Genomic DNA, 27,135 nt, shown 5'->3' on the forward strand with positions numbered 1-27,135 from the left:
GGGTGGGGGCATTGTGGGGAGGGTGTCCATGCTTGGTGTAGGAGAAGAAAAAAAAAGATTAAAAAAATTGAAATTTATGTCTTAGAAGGCTGTCAAGGTATATTAGTCTGCTTGGGCTGCCATAACAAAGTCCCACAGACTAAGTGGTTTAAACAGCAGAATTTTGTTTTCTCAGAGTTTGAGAGGCTAGAAGACCCAAATCAAGGCATCAGCAGTATGGACTTCATTCTGACGTCTCTCTCTTCGGCTTGGAGATGGCTGTCTTCTTTATCTCCACGTAGTCTTCCCTCTGTGTCTGTGTTCTAATCTTCCTATAAGGACATGTCATGTTGGATTAGGGTCCACTTCAATTACCTCATTTAATCTTTATTACCTTATTTAATCTTAATTACCTCTAAAATAAAGTCATATTCTGAGGTCGTAGGGGTTAGGACTTCAACATATAAATTTAGGGGGGACAGAATTTAGCCCATAACACAAGGCAAAAGCACATTGGCAAAAATTCAAACCACATTGGCAAAAATGGGTTCAAAACCAAAATGCAGCATCAGGAAAGATAAGAAGGTGGGTAGGTGGCCAGGAGGAGTTTACCAGCTAGGGTGCCACCTGGAGAGTTTTGACAGACCCTAAGTAGTTTCCCTGATTATAGAAAATCAAGAACCATTTGAACATAGAACAACTGAGGAGCCAGGCTTGATGGCTCTGGATTCCGTTAAGGGAAAGATATCTTTAGGATTTGCAGTTGGAGATTTCCAGAAAGCCGTGGGAAGTCAGAGTTTGAGCTGAGAAGGTGATGCTCCCTAGAGTGTAGATTTAGAATTCAGCCACTAGGGTGGGGGTCTGTAGGGTGGGGGTCTGTCTCAGGGAAGTGGATCACTTCTGGCTTGCTCCATGGGCTTTTGTCAGCTGCCATAAATATTATGCTTATTGAAGGCTCGTTGTCAGTCAGTTGGTGTCACCCTGAAATAACCAGCTGGGCTTCCTATGAATCAGCCATAGCCACTCAACTCAGAGATCCTGCCTGAAGGGTCTAAATTCAGAACCATTAATTAATTCCTTCCCAGTGTCCAGGGCGTGGGGAGCTCAAGCCCTTCCATTTCCTCTTATTGCTGCTGGCTGGGTAATGTCATGCAGGTCTCTCTTTTAATTTAGCAATGTCTTATTTGACAAGCATCTAGATCACCCTGACTCACCCTTATTTTCTTGAGCAAAAGAGAGAAAACAGGAGATCAAGGTACTAATGCATCAGCCCTGCAGAAAAATGGCAAAGATTACAATACATTATATTTAGATCCACAATTTACCTAAGGAAGATGATTGGGAAATTAAGTTGCCTGATTGGAAAGTCAGCAGTCCTTCTGTTTTTGTCTGGCTGTGCAGTCTTGTAAATGTTCAGGGCTTCAATACCTTCAGGCACTTATAATTAATTTTGAAAACTGGAAGATTGTGTGTATAAACTGCCTGATTTAATGAGATAAGTTAAAAGGGGAAAAGGGAGGCGGGAGTTTCTTACGGTAATTGGTTGTTACATTTTTCACATTGCTTTTCTAATCCATTCTGTTGGGAAAAGCTAGGTTTTGTAGAAGTCCATGGAAATAAGTACTATTTAACTTAAAGAGACAGAAGTAACCACTGCACCCAGGGAGGTCCCTGGGAGGTCAGCAGCCTCTCAGCTGGCCCTATTTTGTGGGTGAGAGAGTTTGACTCCCAGAGAACAGCTCCTGATGGCAGACCTGAAGTTCTGGAGTCACAGACTAGGGAGGAAGTCTTAATTGGAAGTTTCCAGCATTAGATTTTTCTGGGGACTCCATTCTGCCAACCCTTCAGCAGGGAACCAATCCTTTCTATACACAAACTAAAAAAGAAATGTCCTCTCAAATAAGGTCATCTCTGACTTTGAGAACCCTTAAGATGAAGTGTTTTAACACTTTGCAAGGGCAGCCCTAACAGTGTACCACAGTCTGGGTGGCTGCACAGAAATTCATTTCCTCATAGTTTTAGAGGCTGGAAGTCTGAGATCAAGGTGTAGGCAGAGTTAGTTTCCTTTGAGGCCTCCCTCCTTGGCTTGAAGATGGCCATCTTCTCTCCCTATACCTTTACGTGGTCTTTCCTCCATGGGTGTCTGTGTCCTAATCTCCTTGTAAGGATTAGGGCCCATCCTTGCGACCTCATTTGACCTTACTGACCTCTTTAAAGTCTGTGTCTCTAATACAGTCATGTTCTGCGGTACTGGGGGTCGGGCTTCAACATCTAAATTTTGGAGGACACCATTCAGTCCATAAGAGATGTGTATCTTATTTTCCAAAATAAAATTACAGAGGCTTTTCCTCTTATTCCTTATTTCCTTTTTCATCATCTCTGCATTTCCTGTGTCAGCTTAGATAATAATTCAGATTATTAGCTATCTCTCTCCCTCCCAGTTTTACACACACACACACACACACACAGTCTTTCCTACCTTCAAGCCATTTTCTGATTATTGAAAGAAAAAATGCGATCTTCTTTCACATACACCTTTCTACCATTTCTGCTTAGGTGCTGTGATCAAAGGTGGGCCAAACAACTCTATTAGGTCATGTCTGAATATAGCAAAATCCCTAAGTTCCATAAAAGATCTCTTTTGTTACCTCCCTTAGGATATTTCACGGAAGAGAGGCCCTGGGGGAGGTTGTGGCTCCCGCATCAATGACAGAGGTAGCCAGGTCCCAGGTTACTGCAAGAGCCAAGTGACCGTGCAATAAGATGTTTCTGTTTCTCCTGCTTTGGAGCTGTATTAAGTTGGGGACAACAATTACCAGCTGGTCAGGTGTTTCTGATGTCACCTCAAGCCTATTCTTGCAGATACACACAGTGAGGGCTTCATGAGTTTTGCTGATGTGGAAGTGGAGGTAGCGATCAGGTGCCTGGCGGTCTGTCTGATGTACATTTTAGAGTAGTCTGTCCGTAGGTGCTACTTAAAGCATAGACATACATAAAAATTTCTCCAGGGAGAACGTTTGGAGTGAGAGGAACATCATTTCAGATTCAGAAAAGGGGCTTGCAAAACAGCCAAGAAAGCAGAAGCCAGAGAACTGGGAGGTGCCATGGAGGTCCGGAGTGGAACAGGTTTTCAAGGTGTGAGTGGCCAAGGGTGGTTGGGGCTACTGAGAAGTCATGCCTATGCTTCCTGAGTAGCCAGGCCCATGCAAGGAACTCTAGAACGCTTCTTCTACTTTTCTCTGGCCTCACTCCCCAGGGACATTCCTAGGGTGTCCCCTTGGGGAGGGGCATTTCCCTTGATGCTTTTGTCTAATAGTTGGCTCATGGGGAATGATGGGCCTCTTGGCCTCATCTTGTATTTTGGCCACTGTGGGGCAACCTGCTGTGCACCAGTTCCAGCCACCTTGCAGCCTGACTGTCCTCACCACAGGCCTCCACACATGGTCCTTGCTTTGTGCCTTGGGCCTCTCCATTGTCCCAGCCTGTGGGGGAGCCACTAGGATCTAATCAGCTGAGTCAACTCTGTACTGAGTGATCACCTTGTGGGGAGCCTGTGATCAGAGGGGGCTGGATGGGCAGCAGCCGACGGATAAATGCTTCCTCCCTTCTTCCCCTGGGACAAGAGCCCTACAAAATTAAGCCACCAGTTGCCTACAGTGATGGCCAACTCGAACTATAAAAACACACCGGTATGTTGAATCACCTCTTCTGTGCATTGTTTACTCTTTTCTGGGTCCTTGGATCACCCTCCCCAGTAAAGTTCTAGCACTCAGCTTTGCAGGGAAGAGGGGGGGCGGAAACTGAGGCTAAAAGAGTCAATATGGGAAGAGTAGGATTTCTCAAGACAGACAGAAATAAGGATAACAGGTGATAAGAAGAGGGGTGATAATCCTTGATGGGCAATAGCTTCACATTACCAGGGCTCTCACCTTAGCCTTAGCGTGGTTGAATGAGATGTGCCACACATGAAGGTGAAGAACTGACTTAGGTCAGGGGTCGGCAAACTGTAACCTATGGCTTGTTTTCCTATGGCCTGTGAGCCAAGAATGATGTTCAGATTCCAAGAATATGCAATGGAAACTATGCATGTCCCATGAAGCCTAAAATATTTACTATCTTGCCTTTGCAGGCAAAGCTTGCTGATCCCCGGCTTAGGTGCTAGGGTGCTGCTTAGACAGTGAGAAAAAACAGCCATGGCAGCTAGCACATGACGCTATCAGTGGGGATGAACAATGCTCACAGAATATAAACAATATTTAGACAAGGCCACTCCGTGCTGTAGTAGAATGAAACAGAGACAAGAACACTCCAGGATTGTACAAAAACGAGATAGAGGACAAGGACACTCTACAACTCACCCCAAACAAGTAAACCTTCCTCTCTGCTCTTCCAACTAACACAAAAGATTGTTACTTCTTACTGATTGTTACCTGATCTCTGCTTCAACCCTCCTGCCTCCTAATTAAAAATTACCAAGGCACCCAGTCACTGAATTATGCACCTATCCTGGTAGCATTTGGTCTCAAACCACTTTTGCTTCCTCTTTTGAATCCTCCAGCAGTGGCCAAATCCTAAAAGAGGCCCCTCTCAATTTTCCATCACTAAGATACCCATGCATCTGTGGAAATAAACAAAGATCACCCAAATGAGGACAAGCAGAGACTATTTATTCAGAACCCCCTATAACAAAGGAGTCAGCTGCCATCACTTGCATTTGGCAGAGTTTACGGAAGGCAGGGGAGTGGAAAGCTTTATAGAGAATAAAAAGAAAGCTTCACATGTGCCTGATTGGGTCTTGGGGAAGCTATAAGTAGGCTAATTAGAAGGCATCCTATGTGATTGTTTAGGGGAGAATATTTGGCTTTCTCTGGTTGTTCCTAAGTTGGCAGTGGGGGCAAAACTCAAGGAAGCTGCTAGCTATTCATCAAGTGTTGGGTGTTCTGGGCTGATTGCTACATGGGTTGTGGTTTGGCTTCCTGGGCTGGTTGCTGCAGAGGTGTGGGTCAGGTCTGTTGTGGGTAAAACAACACCCACTAAGTTTAAGTTGATTTGTTTGACCACAACAGATCCCTGGTGGTTGTTGGTTACTGGACTTGGACAACTGGATGAGTGCATCTGGGTTTTGTTAAATTCATTGAAGCCTTAATAGAAGAAAATGATATGCTGGTATGAACCAATTGTGGAAAGGCGGAGGCCTCGGAGGCGGGGGAGCTCAAGGGACCCATGACCTTCCTCAGCCAGGGCAGCGTGGAGATCTACCATCTCCTCAGGGTGATGCTTGTCCTCCTGGAGGCCTGCCACCTATTACCATCTCCAGATCAATGACCAGGATCAGGTCTCAGGGCCCTGCAAACACAAGGACAGAGCAGATCCTGGTCACCGTTCAGTTGAGTGTTCTGTACCCTTTAAGTATGCATCAGCTACTTCCAAACAGCTGGAATTTTGCCTTTTCTTTCACTAAAGGTGATTCTTAAAAAAAAAAAAAAAAATGTTTATTTTTGAGAGGGGGGAGGGGCAGAGAGTGAGGAAGACACAGAATTGGAAACAGGTTCCAGGCTCTGAGCTGTCAGCACAGAGCCTGAAGCAGGGCTCAAACCCACAAACCGTGAGATCATGACCTGAGCCAAAATCAGGTGCTTAACTGGCTGAGCCCCCCAGGTGCCCCTCACTAAAAGTGATTCTTACAGCAGGGGGAAGCAATTTTTTTCCATAAAGGACCAGGTAGTAAATAGCTTGATCTTGGCAGGATTTGAGCTTGGTTGCCCCTCCTCAACTCTGCCACTGAGGCAGCCACAGGCAACACATCAATGAATGGCTGTGGCTGTGTTCCAATAAAACTTCAAACAAGCAGTGTCCAGATTTGGCCCACAGGCTGTGGTGTGCCAATCTCTTAGATAATCATTCTGCCTCTGAGGTTTCATTTCTCCACTGAGAGAATGAGAGTGTTGATTTCACGCAATGCTTCTCACACTGAAGCAAGCATTAGAATCATCTGGAAAGCCAGTGAAAACACAGATTCTTGCACATGACTCCCAGAGATTCTAATGCAATGAGTCCGGGGGAGACCTGGGGATTTGCATTTTGGACAGACTCGCAGATGAGGCTGATGCTGCTGGTCCCGGGACCATGCTTGTAGCACAGGTTGGAGACCATACTTGTCATCCCTGCTGCAGAGGGGATTTTCTGTAAGAACCGATGCCTGAGACCAATTGAGCTAGAAGTAGAATCAAGTTTCTGGGCGTTTTAGAAGTCCCCCCCCCAACCAAAGATTCTAATGCGTAGTCAGGGTTGAGATCCACCGGTGGAATGGGTCTCCAAAGCTCTGCACTCCAATTGTGGCTCCCCAACCAGCAGCATCAGCATCACCTGGGATTTGTCAGAAATGCAGAATCTCAGGCCCCTCCTTGACTGAATGAATCAGAGTTTGCATTTTCACAAGATTCCCAGCTGATTCATGTACACACTGACGTTTGAGATATGAAACTCTAAAGGAAGGGACCGGCTTACATTTACAGGTTTCTTTTTTCCTGCTATGTGCCAGGCACTGGGTGGCCTCCTTACCTCACTTTCTCCTAAACTTGCCTGTATTCATTTTCCACTGCTGCCCTAACAAATTACATGGACTTAATGGCTTAAGACCATACCCCTTTATTATCACACACTTCTGTAGATCAGAAGTATTTCAGAGGCAGTTGAGCTCTTTGCTTAGGGTCTCCCAGGCCCAAATTGGGGTGTTGGTGGGGTGGGGTTGGGGAAGAAGTCACTTCCAAGCTCATCCCAGCTGTAGGCAGAATCTAGTTCCTTGTGGATATAGGATCGTGGTCCCTATTCCCTTCTGGACTGTTGGCCAGGAGTTGTTCTCAGCTTCTTGAGACCACTCTGAGTTCCTTTGTATGTTGTCCCCTTCCTCTTGCAAGAGAGCAGCTATGCATCAAAGTCCTTCTTATGCTTCTAGTTTCTCTGATTTCCCCTCTGTTACCAGCTAGAGAAGATTCCCTACTTAAATTTAACAAACTCACATGATCAAATTAAGCTTACCTGGATGATCTCCATTTTTAGTAACTCAAAGTCAACTGATTAGTAAACTAAACAACATTTCCCACATCCCTTTTGCCACGGGCATGATATCCTATCATGAGTCACAATCCGGGATGTTAGGGCTTAAGATCCAGGGGGTCAGTAAACAATTCTGCCTTCTACACTGCCCAGACCACATGGCTTACAAATAACTCTTAGAGCCAGAATTTGAATCTAGGTTTGTCTGACCCCCAAATTCATAGTAACACTGTTTTGTAACTTGTCTCTCAGTGGGGAAAACAAATGTGTTGCAAAGAACTTTATAGTTAACAATGAGCATTCTCATTTATTGTATTGTTTGGCCTCATAAGAAACTCCAAATGGGGCACTGTTATTCCTTTCTGTGAATGATGAGACTGGGGATTAAGAATGCCTATTTGTTCAAGACACTATAGCCAGAAAATAGCAAATTAAGGACTGAAGAATAGCTCTCTTGATGCCAAATCCCATACTTTTACCTTTAAATCATCACAATCCCTTAATTTCTTGTTCAGATCATTCTCATTATCTAATTGAGAAACAAATTTACTGGGGCAGAATAAAGACACTAGAAGAGCACTTCCAGATTGGATGCAATGATACAGTGGTTCTTGTGCAGAAAAATGGGCCCACCTGTTAGGCTAATTGAAGATGAATTCTACCCAAATGCAGAGAAATGCTCCATTCAAGTCCTAAAACTTACTGTTCTTAAAGAAGATAGTCAATGAATTCTCAGACATAATGTAGAAAACAGTCAATTCATGAAACAAAAACCTTTTACTGAAATTGCAAGCCAATCAAGTAATTGTTTGTGAGAAACAACAGGATTTTGGATACATCTCCTTAGTGATTAGGGAGTTGGCCCCTCCACAGAAAAAGCTTAAGAAGAGATCATAGAAACATCCTACTGCCAGTGACTATCTTCATTTCATTCCCTTGTTTCTAATGCAGAGAAAACAATGTAGCTTGAAAGAATGGAGCCACAATTAGAAAGCTAGGACTCTTTTGGAGGTCAGAAGGATGGTACGTGTTAAGCTTTTCCTGGCAGGGTCAACTAGGACGCAAGCCTACAGAGTATCTCTTAGCTGAGCCCCCATACACTTTAATCATTTTTTCATCTCCTCTTGGGGCAAAATTTGTATCTAGTGAGAAACTATCCTTACACTGCCAGCTCAGAAGTTATTTTATGTTAAAGAATGGCCGATCATTTGTTCAAAAAAAAAAAAAAAAGCTAGAAATTCAATTGTATCCTGGGCCGGTTTCCTTGTCATCATTTACAGATGCAAAAAGCTTTGTTATAATCTGGGATTCAGTCTATGATTTAAACAAATTATGAAAAGAATTAGGCCTCAGTCAGGTCAATTTTATTAAAAGCCTTCAGATCTTGGAGGATCAATGAATGTAAGAGATAGGTTAACCCCAAGGGCTTCTGGTTAGTGAATAAACACATCAAAGGGAAATCACATTGTTCCCTTGGCCAACTTCTGACATTGCTCTATTCAGTTGATTTCAAGAGATGTGGAATGATAAACATGAACAGGTTACAAACATGGAACTCTTTCATTATATCCATTTAGCTGGGAGTTTTATCCCTTTATTTTTCATGAGGTGGGTTATTTTAATAGTAAATGCTGATATCAACAGTCAATATTGAATCTGTAATCTCCAATACAGTCTTTCCTAAGAGGGTATTTCTAACATATTTGATAGAAAGCACTATCTGTCCATGATTTACATAGACCACTGTGGTCTCATGGGAGAAAAGGTGGCTATAAGGAAGAGCTAGTAAGTCATTTTGGGCTCTTTATGTTGGTATGAGAGCATTTGGTCTTTTCCAACCTTTTTTTTTTTTTTTTTTTTTTGGAGGGAGAATTGGTTGTGAGAACAATGTGGATACTGATGGAGAAAATACAAGGTGGGCCAGAGTGGTGAGTATCTATGTGACAAATGGTGGTGGAGATATCATTATTTGAGAATGTGCATATTCATGCTTAGTAGTGGATATGCAAAGATAATTGAGACGTGGTCCCCTCCATCAATAATACAATACTGATGAATTAACATTCTGGAATCAATATTCTAGATTTGGTCATTTAGGGAAGGCCATATGTACCTCCAGCGCAGTCATTTAAACAAACGCACAAAGTGGGCCTTCTCTCTAGGATACTTCTGATGAAATTGCTTCTGAAGGTTGCAAATTGGTGCTCAAGACCCTGCTTAAAAAACAGTTTCGGACATTCATTCAGGAAATCAAATGCAAAAACTGTCACATTTATTTGGGTTTTATTTATAGCAGGGAGAAGAACTAATAAACTGACATAGCATTTGTTCCAAATCTAAACCTGATGTCCCATGTGGGGAAGATCTGTGTCAACTCCACTCTGATAAATCAGCAAAAACAGAGACAAACAAAAAACCAGCCCAGATACCAGCAGTGGCCCGTGAACCAGTGGCCAGTCAATATAAGAATCAGCTGGCTCTTCCTCTTCCTGGATCAGCCTTCCCCTTTCCAACCAGGGGTTTTTTGGTTTCAATCTCCTAAGTCAATTGCTTTGGGGGAGGGGAGGTCTTCAAATTGTATTCTATGTCACTCATTTCCCTTTCATATAGATTTTTCTCTTCTCTCCCTTCCAGGCCATTGATTTTCTTCCTTGGGTTTCTGAGAAAGCTTTGCTCCCTAGGCATCTTTATCCAGCTTGCTGACCGAAGCATTATTCACACTTCTCCTGTGGCCATGAGGGTGAGACACCTGCTGTTAGGGACTCCAGGCTCCTACCTCTGAAGGACAGTGGACTAAATTTCTGACAGGGGCCATGAGACACCTTTGAGGGAAAGAGATGTAAGAGCTCTGATCTCTGAGGACATAAAGGCTCTCACAGGTGCTTGCTTTAGTTATCACTGCCTTTTAGATGGCATTTTCCTTGAGGTTCTAAATTCTTCATCATTCTTCGCAGACTGGGAATGGGCTCAGAGGGGAAGTCATGCCCCCTTGTGAAGTGTACTAAGGGGTCTTCAGAAGGTCCCACCATGGCCTCCCACACAGCAAATGCATTACCTCTGTCTGTGAAGAATGGAAATGTTATGAATATCATAACATGAGGGTGAGGGTGATTTCTGAAATCCATTGTGAGCATGGAACTCAATGGCCATTATCAGAGATAACAATTGTTGGCATTATTCATATGTGCTTTACGGGCCATAAAACACACTTGGCAACACATCTCATTGGATTCTCACACTCTCGATGAGAGGTAGGGAAGGCATGTATCATTCTAATCTCATTTTACAGAAGGGAAAAAAGAGGCCCCAGGAGTGAATCAATGAGGGGGACACCTTCATTGCTATGCTCCTGGAAAATAGGGGTGCTCTAGGAACCTCACCCTCTTGTATTCTAACAGCTGACTGAAAAGAGCCATCTTTCCCCTGTGACTTACACATGACTCACAGGTGTCTCCTTGTTTCCCTGTGAAGGGGCCAGACACAGACCCTCCAGATCCCTGACTCATAAGGGATTAGGTATTTGACCAGTTGAGACAAAATACCTGCTAACTTGACTTGGTCACACTCTTACAGATTTCTCTCCTTCCTGGTTTAACCTTTGAACTTTGATCTCCTGACCTTGAGTCAGCATCAGGGTGTGGACCAGCTGCTCTCTGAGAGGGGGCTGATTTCAGGGAAAGACATTTCCTGATTAGCTATCTGATCAAGCCATCCATTCATACCACTCCCCACTCCTGGTTCTTCTAGACCAGCTTACTCCCCCCGGGAAAGAAAATTCCTTTTTGCCCAACCTTTGAGAGGATCTTAGGTCAGAGTGTTGCAACAGTCTTTTCGAGTGAAGTCCCCCTTCATCTAAGTCTTTGTATGTGATGTGGCACAGGCTAAGGATCAGAGAAAGCTTCCTGCCACCCAGTCTTGGTCACCCTCATGGTCTGACTGTTGCACCTGCCGGGGTGGGTGGTTGAATTGTGGCCCTGACTCTGGGCCCTGCCTATTCCAAACTTGGTTCCCATGGCTCACTTGGGGGTCTTGCAGCATGGTGCCCTGCAAAGGTCTCTGGAATACAGCTCTTTCATGAGAACCGAGGAGCAATCTCAAAGGACATGGGTGCTCCAGGGAAGACTTATGCTGCTGTGTTTATACGGGTGTCTTACGTGAACCTGAGAACAAGTTGTCTGTGTCCCATTAAGAAGTGAGTTAAAGGGAGGAATGGACAGGAATTTGGGATGGAAAAATGAGACATTTTTCCAGTGGTTATGTTTTGTTTGAGATGAATACCAGGGATGTCAGGCATTCTTATTTGGAGATGGGTTTAAAATCCAATCCAAAGCAACACTGTTCTGTTCAGCTCAAAGAGCAGTGCTAGAACCACATCTGCGTCAACATGCCGTTTAGAGATGCCGGAGGTACAAAGATGGACAGACCATCCTTGCCCTCAAAGGCTTTATGGTCTCGTGGAGGATTCATACATGGCCCGGACTGGAGAAGCAAGTGCATAATTACCCGCAACCTGGGCTTTGGTACTTGGTACTTGGTACTTTTTGGTACTTGGCTAATGGTCTCATAACTGTGTAGCTTGTTGGCCCACTTTTTTTTTTCCATGACACCAGCTATAGTTGAAGGACTTCATGTAGAAATTCTGAATTTTATTATTGTATCACTTTATAATGAGGATAATCTGTGGGCTTTGCAGCCAGTAGTTCTTTAGCTTGTTGATTCATGTGTGTGGCTACAGGTCACCACCTGTCCTGTACTCTCAAGTTTGCTCTGGAGAAAGCTTCTCTATGAGCCACCTGCAACATTACCTGCTTTTGTGGCTGGATTCCTTAAAATTCAATATATTCTGAAGGATGTGATCAATAAGCAGATGGTTCAAGCCCATACACATGCCAAGAAATGAGGCATCTAATTAGCGGTTAGACCAGGGTGTGAGGCAGTTGCAGAAGGGGGGGTGGAACCCCTGCCTGGTCTGGGAGACCCCTGGATAAGACAATCAGGGCTGGTGGTGTGACATGTCAACACAAGGTAGTTGTTGGAAGTGAGAACACAGCCTGGACCTTCAGGCTGTGCTCATTAGGGCTTCGCAGAATTCCCAATTATCTTTTGACCTGGCCCTGAGCTAGGCCCCTTTTCATTGCCCTGAAAAAGGAGTCAATGGATCAAAAAGAACACCCAATTTGAAATTCTACATTGGTTTGGCTCTGAAGCTAAGTTGGTAGAACACAGAAAAGGGGCATTTTCTGCAGCCAGCGATGGTAGCAGGAGGAGGAGAGGCAAGATGGAGGCAGAGGCAGGTGTCCGTAGTGGGGCAGTTTGGGGCCCTGCACAAAGGTAGGGAAGAGACAGTTTGGGGGAAGAAGCCAACATACCCCCTGTGATGAATCCCTGAGGGATAGATATTTCAGTTAATCTATGAGTCCCACTGAACATGTCAAGAGAGTGATGACTCCTTTCCATTCCCATCCCCTTGTCTCTTGGCTGAGACAGACAGATAAGGACTTTTCTCTCCTCTGCACCTGGGAGAACCCACTGGGTTCTAGTGCTAGTCGCCTGGCACTAGAGGAGAGAGCTGAGCTCACTGTGAGCCTCCTGTGACAGGTGGAATATACTACTCCCCTGTTGCCAGCCTGATGTTCCCTAGTTGACTTTTTTGTTGTGTTTCCAGTGTTTTCCCAGGTAGAGCCTACATGATGTTTCTAACATGAAATGCAGACTCTGAAAGAGAAGAAAGTATCTGGTGTCTGGTCTATCCTATGACAACTGTCCTAAGGCTCCAATTAAGACAGAGAAGGTTAAGACTGTACCTGTGGGAAGGGATGTATCTCTCAAGTCCATTGACACAGCCTTGTGAACTAGGGTGAGCACCTTGACAACAAATAAACATATTAAAAACAATGTCAGTGCAACTTTTCTCTTTCTCAATCTGCTTTCCTTTTTTCCTTGTCATGCAAGAAGCTGAGAGAATAAAATCAACATTCTTTGGTTCTTGGGCTGGGGAAAAAGACAATTGGTTGGATTCTGGAGGCACACAAGTGACTATATCTAAGGTTGTACTAACCAACTACAGGTAATAAAATTATATTCATTATGGTGGTTAAATTTATGTGTGTTGACTTGGCAAGGCTATAGTGCCCAGTTGTTTGGTCAAACACTAGATATTGCCATGAAGGCATTTTTTTTAGATGTGATTCACACTTAAATCATCTTTGAGGAAAGCTGATTACCCTCTAGAATGTGAGTGAGCCTCATCCAATCAATTGAAGGCAAGAGTGAAGACTCAGGTTTCCAGAAAAAGGAATTCTGCCTCAAGACTATAAACATAGAAATCTTGCCTGAGTTTCTAGTTTGTAGATTTTGGAATCAACATTACGACATCAACTCTTGCTTGAATTTCTAGTTGCTGGCCTGCCATTTGGATTTTGGATTTGTCATCAGCCCCACATAATCCCATGAGCCAGTTCCTTAAACTAAATCCCCCCCCTCCCGCCCCTCTATATATATCCTATTGTCTCTATTTCTCTGGCGAACTCTGACTAATACACTCATTCTGTCTGTTCCAGATGAAGTGCTCTCGCTGGCCACGCCCATTGGCTAACATTCTACTCTAGTTGCCTGCAAACATGAGATAGTACATTCTATTTCCAAGAATGGAGTAACAGAGACTACTTTTCCCCCTCCACCTCCCTGTTCCCCTATCTTCTGTCCTTATTTTAATCTTTCCAACCTCCTCTTATGCTCCAAGAATGTTACCTACATTATACTGTTATCTCTATAAAATTAAATAAAGAATGCCTAAGAATATGCAGATAGTTCAAATCAAAAAGCTACCTTTCTTGGCCGTAATTTATGGGTACAATTCCCTTCCTTGAGATCTTTACTAAAGAAGACTTTTCTGGAAAATGTTACCCTACTATTCCTGACAGCTCTTGGCCAAGTTGCTGATTTATTATTCTAGGTGGTTTTGACATGGCTTAGAATGTAAAAGTACCATCTTTTAATATGTGCTTATTTGCAGAGGACCCACAGGTCTTAGCCCATTTCTATACCTACAGTTGGGTTTGCTCTCATTTAAATGCTAAACATCTCAGTGGCAGTCAGGCATTGGGAACACTGTAAGGGATGATGTATCAAAACAAGGGGTTCCACTTAGTGTGATTTTGGGGTCACTATCCACATCATAGAGGAAATGGAGTGACATACCCATTTGTGGAAGGAACACAATGAAGCTATATAATTCCTCTTATAGGTTGGTTGGTTCTGTAACCAAGCCTTAAAATTGACATTGACATTGAACCACTGCCCACGAAAGGAGAATGAAAAACCACTTAAAATCTCCCTCTAACAAACCATCCATGTCTTAATTCAATGGCCAATGATGCCAGCCCTTTAAATGTTCAAATGGGATTCTGATAGTTACTAGGCATACTACAGGGAGATTTTTAAATTAAATGAGTGGCGTACAGTATTGGGGAAAAATATAAAATATTAAATGTAAACCAAGTATATGGATCAAATACAGAAAGCAAGCAGATATGAAAGAATAAGTGCAGCATTGGAATTGTTTTGCTATTTCAGTTTGGCCATTTAGTTTTGGGATCAGATAACAGGATATATTAATTTTTTTTTACATTTTAATTTTTGATGAAATGCATATGACATGAAATTTTCTGTTTTAACCATTTTTAAGTGTATACTTTAATAGTGTTAAGTATATTCACATTGTTGTGTAAACAATCTCCAGAACTTTTGCATCTTGCAAAACTGACTCTTTATACCCATTGCACTACAATTTCTCTCCCTCAGTTCCTGGCAACCACCATTCTACTTTCTGTTTCTTTGAGTTTTACTACTTTTGATACCTCGTATAAGTGGAATCTTACAGTATTTGTATTTTTGTGACTGGTGTATTTCACTTAGCATGATGTCCTCAAGGTTCATCATATTGTCACCTATATCAGAATTTCCTTCCTTTTTAACACTGAGTAATATTCAATTGTATGCATGTACATTTTTTTCATCCATCCATCCATTGATGGATATCTGGGCGCTTTCACTCTTGGCTATTGTGAATAATGCTGCCATAAACTTTCTCCATATCCTCCTTTTTATTTTCTGTTTTGTTTGTTTGGATAGCAGCCATTCTAATGAGTGTGAACTCAAAACACACTTTTTAGAGGTAGTGGTATGGGAGTGATCTTACACTGAAGTGAGTTGCTGAGCTGGGATGATTGGAGATGTTTTCTAGCTGTGAGCTTCCAGGCTGCAAACTAGGATTTAAGGTGTCAGTGTTTTTGGTGCCTGTGTCCTTCCTTCCACAAACTGATTCATAAAAGTGGACCTTCCTGAAACTCTAGAAACAGATCTTGTGTGTTTCTGCGCTTCTGGAAGGGAGAATACTCAGAGTTGAGTGTCCTGGTTAGGGTTCAGGCAGATTCAGGGCTCAACACTGCTGTTCCATGAGAGGCTCTTCTACTGTGCCCCAGTACCAGGGAGACAGACTCTGTTGTGGGTTGGATTGTGTCCTTTTAAAATTCATATGCTGAAGTCCTAACTCCTGGTACCCAAGAACAAGACTGTATTTGGAGGTAGGACCTTTAAATGGGGGATTAAGGTAAAATGTGGTCATATGGATGCACCCTGACCCAGTAAGACTGGTGTTCTTATAATAAGAGATTAGGACACAGGCACACACAGTAGGAAGATATCAGGAAGACACAGGAAGAAGACTGCCACCTACAAGTCAAGGAGAGAGGCCAATCTTTGCTGATGCATTGACATTGGACTTCCAGCCTCCAGAACTCAGAGAACATAAATTTTGACTATTTAAGCCCCCAGCCTGTGGTATTTTGTTATGGCAGCTCCAGCAGACTCACACAGACCCTCAGACTTCCTCTCTTTGCTCCTCACTTTACCTCCTTAGGTTGTCTCATCCAGTTCAGGAATTTAAATACCATCTCTATGCTGGTGCTTCTGGATGTGCATCCCTCTCTGTTGACCCTCAGGTTTGTCTATTCAACCACTGAATCTACGTGCTCCCCTTGGAAGCCTAAAAAACTTTTTTTTTAAGCATTTATTTATTTTTGAGAGAAAGAGAGAGAGAGACAGCATGAGTGGGGAAGGGGCAGAGAGAGAGAGAGAGAGAGGGAGAAAAAGAATCCAAAGCAGGCTCCAGACTCTGAGCTGTGAGCACAGAACCCGACACAGGACTCAAACTCACGAATGGTGAGATCATGACCTGAGCCGATGTCAGATACTCAACTGACTGAGCTACCCAGGCACCCTGAGACATGTAATTGGTATATCAAACAAGCCCAGTGCAGGCCATAGCTAAAGCAGATGTCACGTTTAGTTTTCTACCATCCCTTTAAAATTTATTCAGCAACCTTCCCTTGGTCCTAAATATAAACTCAAGCACCTTGCAACTTTTCTGGTCATCCTTATGTATTAGAAATGTTCAGTGGTCACCTTACATAGCAGTACAGTCTTGAATCAGAAATTAGAATGGTCCAATTTGAGCTTGATCTAATATCAGGTCTTTTCTCTTCCACAGACTCAGGCCTGCTTCAAGCTGGAAACCTGAAGTGGTAGACAGAAAAAAGGCTGGCCCGACAACTGGACAACTGAGGATTCTGGTAGGGAGGTCAGACAGCTAGTTAATGATTTAGATTATGATGCACATGTGCTCAGAGTAAGCCCACATGGCAGATTTCATGAACCTGTTAGGTAAATTAAGTGAATAAATTCACATCTCCTGCCTTTTTAATTTTATTTACTTATTTTTATTAAGTAGGCCCCATGCCCAATGAGGGGCTTGAACTCACAACCCTGAGATCAAGACCTGAGCTGAGATCAAGAGTTGGATGCTTAACTGACTGAGCCACCCAGGCACCCTTCTTTTTTCCTGCCTTTTGGAAAAGTGAGACGCTAAATTTGGGCTCAGGCAGGTATGAAACTCATCGGAGACTACACAAGGAATAACCAGTAGATCCAGGACTTGACATGTATGTCAAACTGCAAACTCAGAATCTTTGATCTGTACTAGTGTTTTTCCAATTAGGTTCTCCTTGGAGCACTGGGATGGTCGAGGGCACCTTTGGGACTGGATTGGGTTTGGGGGTATATTAGTTTTCTAGGGCTGCTGTAAAAAAATACTACAAACTGGGTGGCTTACAATGACCCATATTTATCACCTCACAGTTCCGGTTTGGAGGCTAGAAGTCCAAAATCAAGGTGTTGGTGGGGCCATGCTCCCTCTAATGCCTCTAGGGGAGTATCCTTTCTTGCCTTTTGCAGTTTCTTCTAGCCCTAGATGTTCCTTGGCTTGTGGCCACATCACTCCAACCTCTGCCCCTGTCTTCACATGGCCATCTTCCCTCTGTGTTGTGTCTTCACATGGCATTCTTCTCCCTGTGTGTCTGTCTCCTCTTATAAGGACACCAGTCATATTGGATTCCAGGTCTGCCCTCCTCTAGTATTACCTCTCCTTAACTAATTACATCTGCAAAGATTCTTCCCCCAAAGGGTCACATTCACAGGGGCCAGTTGTTGGGATTTCAGTGTATCTTTTTTTTGGGGGGGGGCACAATTCAATCACTATCAGGGGATGAGAAGAGACCATGTGAGTGGGGTTCTCATCTTCACCCCAATTTCAACTAGGGATGTTTGGCTTTTGCCTGGTTAATATTTCAGGCATTTTTGAAGGACTCTGAGAAAGAGTGCCACTGCCAAGCAGTCTATTGAAAGCCACCTATCTATAGTATGCCACTTTCTACAAAGAAGCAGGCAAACATGTCAATCAACTGGCTTTGAAAATGCTTTTGCTTAAGGCTTTATAACTGGTTTTTCTTCTACATTCCCTTATCTTATTCAGCTTGGACAGGACACAAATGGCCAGTCGCTGAAGATGGGTGTTACTCTCAAGCTACCACTGAGAATAGAGTGAATAGTACTGGTCTGGCCATTCTCTCCCTCCCTGCTCCCTTTGAGTCCCCTTGAATTGCCATATGTGCAATGCATGTGTGGTCTGTTCCCCTTGGGGGCTCTGTGTCAACTATTCTGCCCCTTATGCTTTCTGGTGTGCTTGGAACCAACAGCGTCCTTTAATTAAAGGCAGTGGGTGGCATGATGACAGGATTAGTATCAGTGTCTGGCTCCCTAAGGACCAGGGAACATTGTGGCCGAAGTTTTCCCATCTGCATAACTGGACTGTTTATATGTTGATGAAAAATCTAAGAGGGGTAGCACTTACCTTCTCGGCTTGCTGTCTGCTCTACTGGCTTCAGGAAACAGTAGAGAGGAGTCCCACAGGAACTGCTTAGCTGTCTCACTTAATTGAAAATGTAGGGTGCTATGGCTTTAAATGCATTGCTATTTGGCCCTTTGCTTCACTGCAGAATGAACAACAATGATGTTCTGCTCAACACCAGTTAACAGACGTTGTAGGAAGGGCTCAGCAGTTTTGTGAGAATGAAGCTGTATTACTCAAGTGTAATGAGCCAAAAAATAAAATCTCGTTTTCATGCAGCATGAGTACAGGCCCATGCCCCAGCCATGTAAGATCCTTTTCTGTTTTATTGTTGTCTTGGAAGGTATTCACTCAGCCTTATGGACACAAACGTGAAAGGAACATTCTGGCTTAGGAACTGAACTGAAATGAATATCAGGGACAGAGCTTTTGCCAACTAATTATAGACAGAATATTCAAATACAGAGTCTGCAAAGTGCCTGCTTCCTAATGATCCCACCCCCAAACCCCCTTCCCTCCTTCCACACACGAGGAAGGGTTTGGAAATGATCATCAACTCAGAGTAAATTCTTTTACAAAGTCAGAATTTATTTTGATTTTCTTTATGTACAAAAAGTAAACTCCAACTGAACGTAAAACCAAATAAAATCCTTTTGGCTTCACTGACTTTAATTACCCATTATCCTAGAGTCACAATTAATCATGTAAACAAGAGATGGCATCACAATGTTAAGTTTGTTATACAGACAGGATTTGGCTATTTTAAGGATGTTAAAAGAGAAAATAGATTATAAAGCAACCTGGGTGTCAAAGGACTCTGAGATAATTGCTGCATTAAAAGAAATCATCTAAACAGCAAATCTCGCCAAAAATAATGTAGGTAAGGGCCTGGATGTGCTTCTACTTGGTTGACCCAGTATAAGGCCCAGGTACTGTGTAATCGCTTTGCATTTTACCTTTCTCAGAGCACATAGTGTGTGGAACAAATACAGCTGAGTTGTGGGGTCCCTCAACTGTGAGTTCTAAGCACAATTCTACAAAATTGCCATTATTTCCATAGGAGAATCTGGTAGGAGGGAGTCATTTTGAATTGAACATGGCACTGATGTGTTGGAATCAACTCATAATGTCTTCGCCAATTTACGGCAAAACCAACATACCCTGTGTAAGAAATGAAGCCAATGATACATCACGCACGTGATTTTTTTTTTTAATAAGCTGAATCATGTAGTTTCACTCTTTTTGCTAAACTTAGTTATTAAAAGGCCTTCACAGAAACTCAACATCTTCAGGTAACCACGTGCCTAAAACGATCTACGTGCACGTCTGTTTTAAACTTCTTGCTCCTTGGGACAATTTCTTTGCCTGGTCCCTGCACACACAATTCTCTAGGAAGCAGGCAACAGTTTTTATTAGAGTGACTGAGTACAGAAACTGACTTGTTATGACTTCAGAATATCTTTTGCCTATTTTTAAGAATATTATGAGAAAAGGATTATACTTTTAAAAATTCAGAATCTGTAGTTTGTAAAACTACTATCATTTTAGTATGAGCTCAGTGCTGACCTTTTCAGATCAATCATAAATAATAATTTTCCCAAGGGAAGTATTTCTAGTAGAAGTGGGAAAAACAGGAACTAAGACTATAGCTACCATACCATAAATATCAGCCACTTTGGGCTTAGCACTCTTTCAGGGGGTGATAATACTGAGTAAGAGCATATATGAATATACACCTTAGTTTACAGACAGGATATATGAAATCTTTGAGTGATCTACATCTGGTATTGGGATAGTTCTCTAATATTACAAATACAACCATTAGGCAAATTTTCTCAAACACACGGTAACAACTCCCTATATATACAACAGCCACCGACCAAGTTTTAGGCCTTCCTACGGCAGGACAAAAAGCAACTTAAAGACCTCTTGTGACGAGATAGAATTAAATGATATCTTAAGCATAGACTGCTCGCCATGGTCCATGGTCCATGTTAGACCATAGGAGGAAAATGCTAGAAAACAGTGCTCCCCATTAAACCTTGCACTGCGCTAATTCCACCTAAACGTCCAGAAGGTCATCGCTGCTTTCATCGCTCTCCACCGTCAGCTGCCGGGTCCACCACTTCTTCACCTCGGAGCCACATGACGCCGTGTCGGTCATGGGGTTCATTTTGCACACTACGGATTTCATTGTTGTGCGCCCTGCAAATCGTAAGTTGACCGAAGACACTGAGTGGCTTATTGGTTTTGGTGCTGTGGAATTGACAAAAGTCCTATGAGCAACGTGGAGCTGTTCACCCTTTTGCAAGCCATTCCTGAAAAGCTGTGATAGTCCCAGCAGTAACAAGTAAACAAGTCCCCATAAACACATCCTATCCATAGATGTTAAGTATGAAATCCTTCCAGCTCTCGGTTCTTTATATTCATCATGGACTTTAAAATTCTGTTCAGGGACAACTAGTGATACCATTTGAAAAACTGCTACTTGCCAGTTGCACTTTGAGATAACCACAAAAACTAGATAAGATAAGATAAGATAAGATAAGATAAGATAAGATAAGATACAATAAAATAAAACATTCCAGTCTGGGCAAATATAAGTGTCATAGGAATATGGGTGAGTAGGTGTTTGTTAGTATATACAAAGAAAGAAAAACTACAAAGGAAAAGGGCAGATAGTGTCAGCAATAGCGAAGGGAGTCTGTAAATCACTTTAGGGGTAGACTTGAATTTGAAATCTGAGACCCAAAGCCCACAGGGTGTAGACACCTCTAGGACCTGAATCAATGGAGAAAGGACTCGGGGCACACACCTGAGGGCAGCCGCCACTGCCCGAACTTCCTTTGGGGTTTTCCGGGGTCTGTGGAGTCCTGCCGACTGCCCCCTCTGTCCGACAGCGTGGGGCTCAGAAGCTGCTGCTGGCTGCTGGTCTGCATGGTGGAGAATAAAGCAGTTACTGGCTCTTTGTTAACGCTGTGCTCCCCTCCTGTCCTCTGCACCAGTCTGGACCCTTATTTTATTTTATTTTTTATTTATTTATTTTTTAGAGTTTAGAGTTTATTCATTTTTTTAAATATGAAATTTATTGTCAAATTGGTTTCCATACAACACCCAGTGCTCATCCCAATAGGTGCCCTCCTCAATACCCACCACCCACCCTCCCTCCCTCCCACCATGGACCCTTATTTTATTTTAAGAAAGAAAGAAAACACAATAGGAAAAACAGTACTGGAGCCCCAGAGTCCACAATGGGGAAAGGAAAAGAGAAAATGGGTTCAGAGAGTCCAGGAAAGTGAGAGCCACCCCTGCACGCGGTGAAGGGAGGGGGCACAATTCTCCAGGTAGCACCTCCTCCAGGTATCCCTCCAGGACTCCTCCACTCCCACGGCTACCTCCCCTCTGCACCTGGGGTGTAGCTATGGACCAGGAAGGAAGCGGGGGGCAGCAAGAACTGCCCAGTTTCCTGAAAGTATATTCTTGCCAACCTATAGGTCAGTCCTAGCGCTCCAGAAAGAGAGCTCAGCAGACAACACTCTCCAACAGCCCCAGAGGAGAATGAAGCTTATACCAGCCAAGACTAATGTCAGAGAAGAGCTGAGACTCTCCACACATTTTACTCAGTCTCTGGTGCCCCCCCTTTCCTATCAGTGCCTTGGACCTCACATCTCTTCAGTATCCCCTCTTGGTTTTTTGGTTACCTCATGGATTTTTTGTTGTTGCTGTTGTTTTGTTTTTGGTTTTGTTTTTTTACCTAAAAGTAGACAGCTCTGCAATTATCACTTTGCCAGCCTCATCAGCCCTGCCTGGCTGGCTGTCCTGATCTTACCTTGGCCCCACACATGAAGCGTCTATGTCTCTGCCCTTTGCTGACTGTCCCTGCACAAGTCCCTGTTGTCGGTGGCAGTTGATTCCCACATGTTGGGGAGCCGACAACATGAAACCCACCCCAAACTGGGCTGTGGAACAAGGAATTCCCTTGAAGCATCTCGCTGGGTCATGGAGCCACAGGCTTCGGTATTTACTGCCGGCCCCTGACTAGGCCGCTACACATCACAAAGCCTTACTGTGCCAGGGGCTCATCTCAGAGTGCTGGATCGACTCCAGCTCATCCACAACTGCACCCTCCTAATGGGGAGGCCCCCCGCCAGCTGCTGGTCACAGAGCAAGGTTCTCCAGGGTGTCAATGCCAGGCTTTTTTATGGACACGTACATTGAGTCTGGAAATGGAAATAAGCTTTGCCCTAGTGAAGAAGGTCCTCCTGAATTCCATATGCTCTTCCAATGCCCAACTAAGGGAGGACAAAGCCTCAATGAGTCTGACTGTTTAAGGAAGGTGGTGGTCAATTACAAACATTTTCACTGATTCTACTGCAAGTTCCTGTGACCTGGTAGAAGAAAGCATTTAGGGCAGAGCTTCAGGCAAACCATGTTCTCCTAAGTCAAGTAATATCACTGGACTCCGTTAAACCTGTAGAGATGCGATATGAACTCTTTAGACAAAAATCAATAGAATTAATGCATTCAGAGCATTAACTTTTTTTTTAGTATTCATACAACTCAGAATCAGAATCTTTTGAAATAACCCCAAAGCATTCCAAGTTGTAAAGGTCCAAAGATAATCTAGATCAATATGTTCCTTTTTTTTTTTTTTTTACTTAAAAACTTCCAATTAGAGATACTGTCACCTTGGGGTGCCTGGGAGGCTCAGTCGGTTAAGCATCTGACTCTCGATTGTGGCTCAGGTCATGATCTCACAGTTCATAAGTTCAAGCTCCTTGTCAGGCTCTGTGCTGACAGCATGGAGCCTGCTTGGGATTCTCTGTCTCCTCTTCTCTTTCTACCCCTTTCCTGCTTGCACTTTTCCTCTCTCTCTTAAAATAAATAAATAAACATTTGGAAAAAAAAAAAATACTGTCACTTGTTTGAAATGGCTATGTGAACAGCACTGTTTTATTTTTTATTTTAAAAATGCACGTGGGGCGCCTGGGTGGCTCAGTCGGTTAAGCATCCGACCACTCCACTCAGGTCATGATCTTGTGGTTTGTGAGTTTGAGCCCCGTGTGGGGCTCTGTGCTGACAGCTCAGAGCCTGGAGTCTGCTTCAGATTCTGTGTCTCCCTCTCTCTCTGCCCCTCCCCCACTCACGCTCTCTGTCTCAAAAATAAATAAACACTAAAATAAATGAAAAATAAAAAATAAAAAATGCACATAATATCCTTGGAGGAAGGATGCCTCATACACATACCTCAGGTTGCATATTATTATCCTGACTGTTAGCATTCATGTCCTCACTGGGCTGGGTGGTCTCGATACTGGGGGGATTGAGGAACCGGCTCAGCTCCTGCTGTTGGCTCTCCCTCAGACTGTGGATGATGCTGCATGACTGCTGCTGTTTCTATGGAAATATGATCATTCTCTCAGTAACGGAGAAATCAACCCAACATCCCCCTGTCCCCCAGCACTCAAATTGTATTTCCATCTCTCCTCTCCAAAGAACCTGTATGCTCAGTGAACTCTTAGGAACTTCCAAATGAGGATGTTTAACTACTTCCCCTAGTTAAGTATCAGACAGCTATAAAGGCAGGCTTAGAGACCTCCCAACCCACGCTTATTTGCATAACAATGGGAATAAATATGTTCATTGATGCTAGCTCCTGTTGTATTTAAAACAGAATTTTTAAATCACTAACTTGGGTGTTCTATATTTTCCCTTCTTATTTTGCTCTGTGCTCATTCAGCCAATATGGATCGCCCTTTCTTTCTGTGTTGTTAGAGGCAGAGAGCTTTGGATGGATGATTGAAACCCTTGCTCTTGTCTTATTCTGGATAGAGGCAGGCCTGTCTGTGTTGACACACACTTGGGAACATGGTCTGGTGCTGAGCCAGCTCCCTGTGCCTTCTTGGGGTCTGTGGTGGGGGGGGGGGAAGGTTGGGTCCCCAAAGTGAACAGGGCTATGATATAACTATTGTCTTGTTATAGGAGGTTGGAGTGTTTTGTTTCCCTGGGGACATTTTCTCCTCCAACAGATATGTTTCTGCTGTTGATGTTGTTCTGAGAAACAGGATTTAAAAAGTGTATTATATATAAATGTTTAGTGATTAGTGTGATTCTTTCATCTGTGTGTGAAGTGTAAGTCAAAAGCATAATCATAAAAATAATTATCTAGTAGAAATGCCTAGTGTAAACACAGTATATGCCAACACAGTATATGTTCATTGATTTATGAGTCAGAGAATCCTGTAAGCTTATAATTCTAAAGGCAACAGACAGATCATTAAACTCCCAGGAGACGTGGCCTTTGTTAAAGACCAAACAACATTATTAATGGAATGGTGGAATTTTTAGGAGCGATTTAAAAGTACTTTTGTAAACTCGGTTGCCAGTCATTGTATAGAGATTTGGGCATTTTGAACAGTTGAGTTTGATAAATGGAGATCACAAATATTTTAATAAATATTTGTTCAGTAAACTGCTTTTTAAACATCAATGTTCTGTTATAAAAATGTGATTCCACGGCAATGCCTTATGGACTCTGCTAACGAGGGCGCAGCTGGGTCTGGATGAGAGCTCAGGTGCGAACCAGGTGGCCATCACGAGGGGATGAAGCTGACACAGTTGAGGGGCTACGAGGCTAATCACAGAGCATCTCATTCCGCTGTTCCTGAAGCTCTTTTGTTTTGTCCCTCCTCCTCCTTCTCCTTTGACAGGAGGAAAGAAAAACCCGGATGCTGCCAGTTGACTCACAGCTCTGATGCGCTTTAAACACTTTTTCAGCCACATGCGGATGGTCTGCTTGGCCACCTCCTCCTCGATGGTGTACTCCAGCTGCTCCCTGGCCAGCAGCTCCTCCAGCTGCAAGCTCTTCCGGATGTCAACCGACCTGTAGGACAGCATGCTGGGGGTGGGGTGGGGGGGACACACAAGAGCATTCCAGGTCGGACTCATTTGGGACTCTGGTGGAGATCTCAACTTTCAGAGAGGACACCACTCAGTCCAACCAAGGTACTGTTCCTGTGCCACTGGACTAGTTATGTCACCTCCTCTGTAAGATGGGGACAGTCATGGTCCCCACCTTATTAAATGACTGAGTTAATACTTGGGAGGTGCTTACAGTAGTAAGTGCCATATAAGCGTTTGTAAAACCGAAGGTCTAGGCTGGTCCCTGATCTACATTACCAGCTGCTTAAGGCTTTGGAATGTTCCCTGTAGAAGGAAGACTGCTCTGTCTGTATACTTCCTTCACCTTCAGTTCCAGGTGGGGATGGTCCGTAAGGGTTGGCTAAGGTCAGGCTTCCTGCCCCCCCGCCCCTGCCATTTCCCTCTCCGTCGATCCCATCTGTGCCCCTGGATCTTCCTCATTAATTCTGGTGGGTGAAAGGTCAGGGTGGAATACTCGCTCCCATTCTGCCCTAGGCGCAACAGGTTCAGGCGGGGGCAAATGAAGCCAACACAACCGATGTGTCGCCTCAGGGCCCCTGGGCAGTAAGGCAACAACCCACACTGCATCTAGGCTGAAGGGTCTACAGCCAAAGAAGAACGCAGCCCCTTCTGCCCCTGGTGCTTGCCAGTGCTGCCACAGGACCCCCTGTTGGCACTCAGCCCCTGCCTGCCCCTCCTGTGAACTCAGTGCTGCCTCCGCCGCCCACATCACAGCACGGAGGTGCTCTGGAGTCCTCCCCATGCAGCACTGGCACCCCGACCTTCTCTTCTTTGCTAGCGCTCTTCCCTCCTTGGAGGAGGGAAATGTGTCTGCCCTTCCTTTCTTCCCTGCCTCCTCCAGAATCTCATCAGTGCCAAACTGTTTTCATCACTTCCTGAGCTGCAGGGATAGGGAGGGGCAATCCAGGCCCCCATTGGCTTCGCCAGGGTCCATCTTATCGGATGCCTCCCTGTGTTCCAGAGAGGCCGAATGAGAACTGCTAATGACAGCGGGGTGTCTACGTGTCTCCCTTCGACCTAAAAATATTCATCACCAGGAGGAAAGATTTGGTGACATTCTGAGATGGCGTCCTCTGCTAGTCATATGTATTTTCTGCCTCTTCTTTTTCTGCCCTTTGGCTTGCTCCTGGAAGAAGGGAATAGCGGGAAGTAAACTGGGAAACTTGAGAGAACTTCTCCCGGGTCCTTCCTGTTCTTATTTTCAAATTTCAGTCCCAAGCATATTTCTGTATGCCTGAGTGCTTCTGAATGTGTGACACCATACCCAGCCCTTCACCAAATATTTGCCACATGATGAAAATAGCCACTTCTAGAAGAGGGCCATGACTTTTCCTGTGGACAGACCTCTTTGAGAGTGGGGCCCATGGGACTTTTCATAGAATAACATTTTAAATGCATAAAATAAAATATCTCTTATTACCAAGGAAAGCAATTATATTCAAATACAGTGCTCATATTATTTTCTTTAAAAAGGTGATGACAGAATGGATAAAGAAGATACAGTATATATGCAATGGAATATTTCTCAGCCATAAAAAAGAATGAGATCTTGCCATTCGCGACAACATGGATGGAGCTAGGGGGTATCATGCTAAGTGAAATAAGTCAGACTGAGAAAGACAAATACCATATGATTTCAATTACATGTGGAATTTAAAAAATAAAAGCAGAAACAGACCCATAAATACAGAAAACAAACTGCTGGTTGCCAGAAGGGTGGAGGGGAAGAGGGTGAAAGGGAGAGGGAGGGTACAGGCTTCCAGTTTTGTAATGAATAAGTCACGGGGATGAAAAGTGCAGCATAAAGAATATAGTCAATGACGCTGTAATAGTGTTATATGGTGACTGATGGTGTCTACTCTTGTGGTGAGCACAGCATAACATACACAGTTGTGGAATCACTATGTTGTACA

The 27,135-nt window shown here is 43.7% G+C and overlaps 1 protein-coding gene and 1 long non-coding RNA gene across 6 annotated transcripts in view; one reads left to right on the forward strand and one right to left on the reverse strand.

Moving 5' to 3' along the window:
- The first annotated feature begins 8,896 nt into the window (after window positions 1-8,896).
- Window positions 8,897-9,926, forward strand: LOC123595989. The gene is made up of 2 exons (XR_006711482.1): window positions 8,897-8,963; window positions 9,670-9,926. It is a non-coding gene; the product is annotated as an uncharacterized LOC123595989 (long non-coding RNA).
- Window positions 9,927-18,847: 8,921 nt separating this feature from the next.
- Window positions 18,848-27,135, reverse strand: part of NALCN (sodium leak channel, non-selective) — a 320,527-nt gene continuing 312,239 nt past the window's right edge. For 4 of the 5 annotated variants that reach the window (XM_045481393.1, XM_045481373.1, XM_045481354.1 and 1 more), the window contains 4 exons: window positions 25,028-25,178; window positions 23,528-23,677; window positions 21,096-21,213; window positions 18,848-20,536 (listed from right to left, as the gene is read on the reverse strand). In XM_045481393.1, coding sequence (XP_045337349.1) covers window positions 20,343-20,536; window positions 21,096-21,213; window positions 23,528-23,677; window positions 25,028-25,178 — 613 coding nt within the window. In that variant the 3' untranslated portion in view covers window positions 18,848-20,342. The remainder of the gene's footprint in view (window positions 20,537-21,095; window positions 21,214-23,527; window positions 23,678-25,027; window positions 25,179-27,135) is intronic. The other variant, XM_045481362.1, reaches the window with a different exon arrangement.

The sequence above is a fragment of the Leopardus geoffroyi genome, chromosome A1 (assembly GCF_018350155.1).
Source record: "Leopardus geoffroyi isolate Oge1 chromosome A1, O.geoffroyi_Oge1_pat1.0, whole genome shotgun sequence".
Taxonomy (NCBI): Eukaryota; Metazoa; Chordata; class Mammalia; order Carnivora; family Felidae; genus Leopardus; species Leopardus geoffroyi.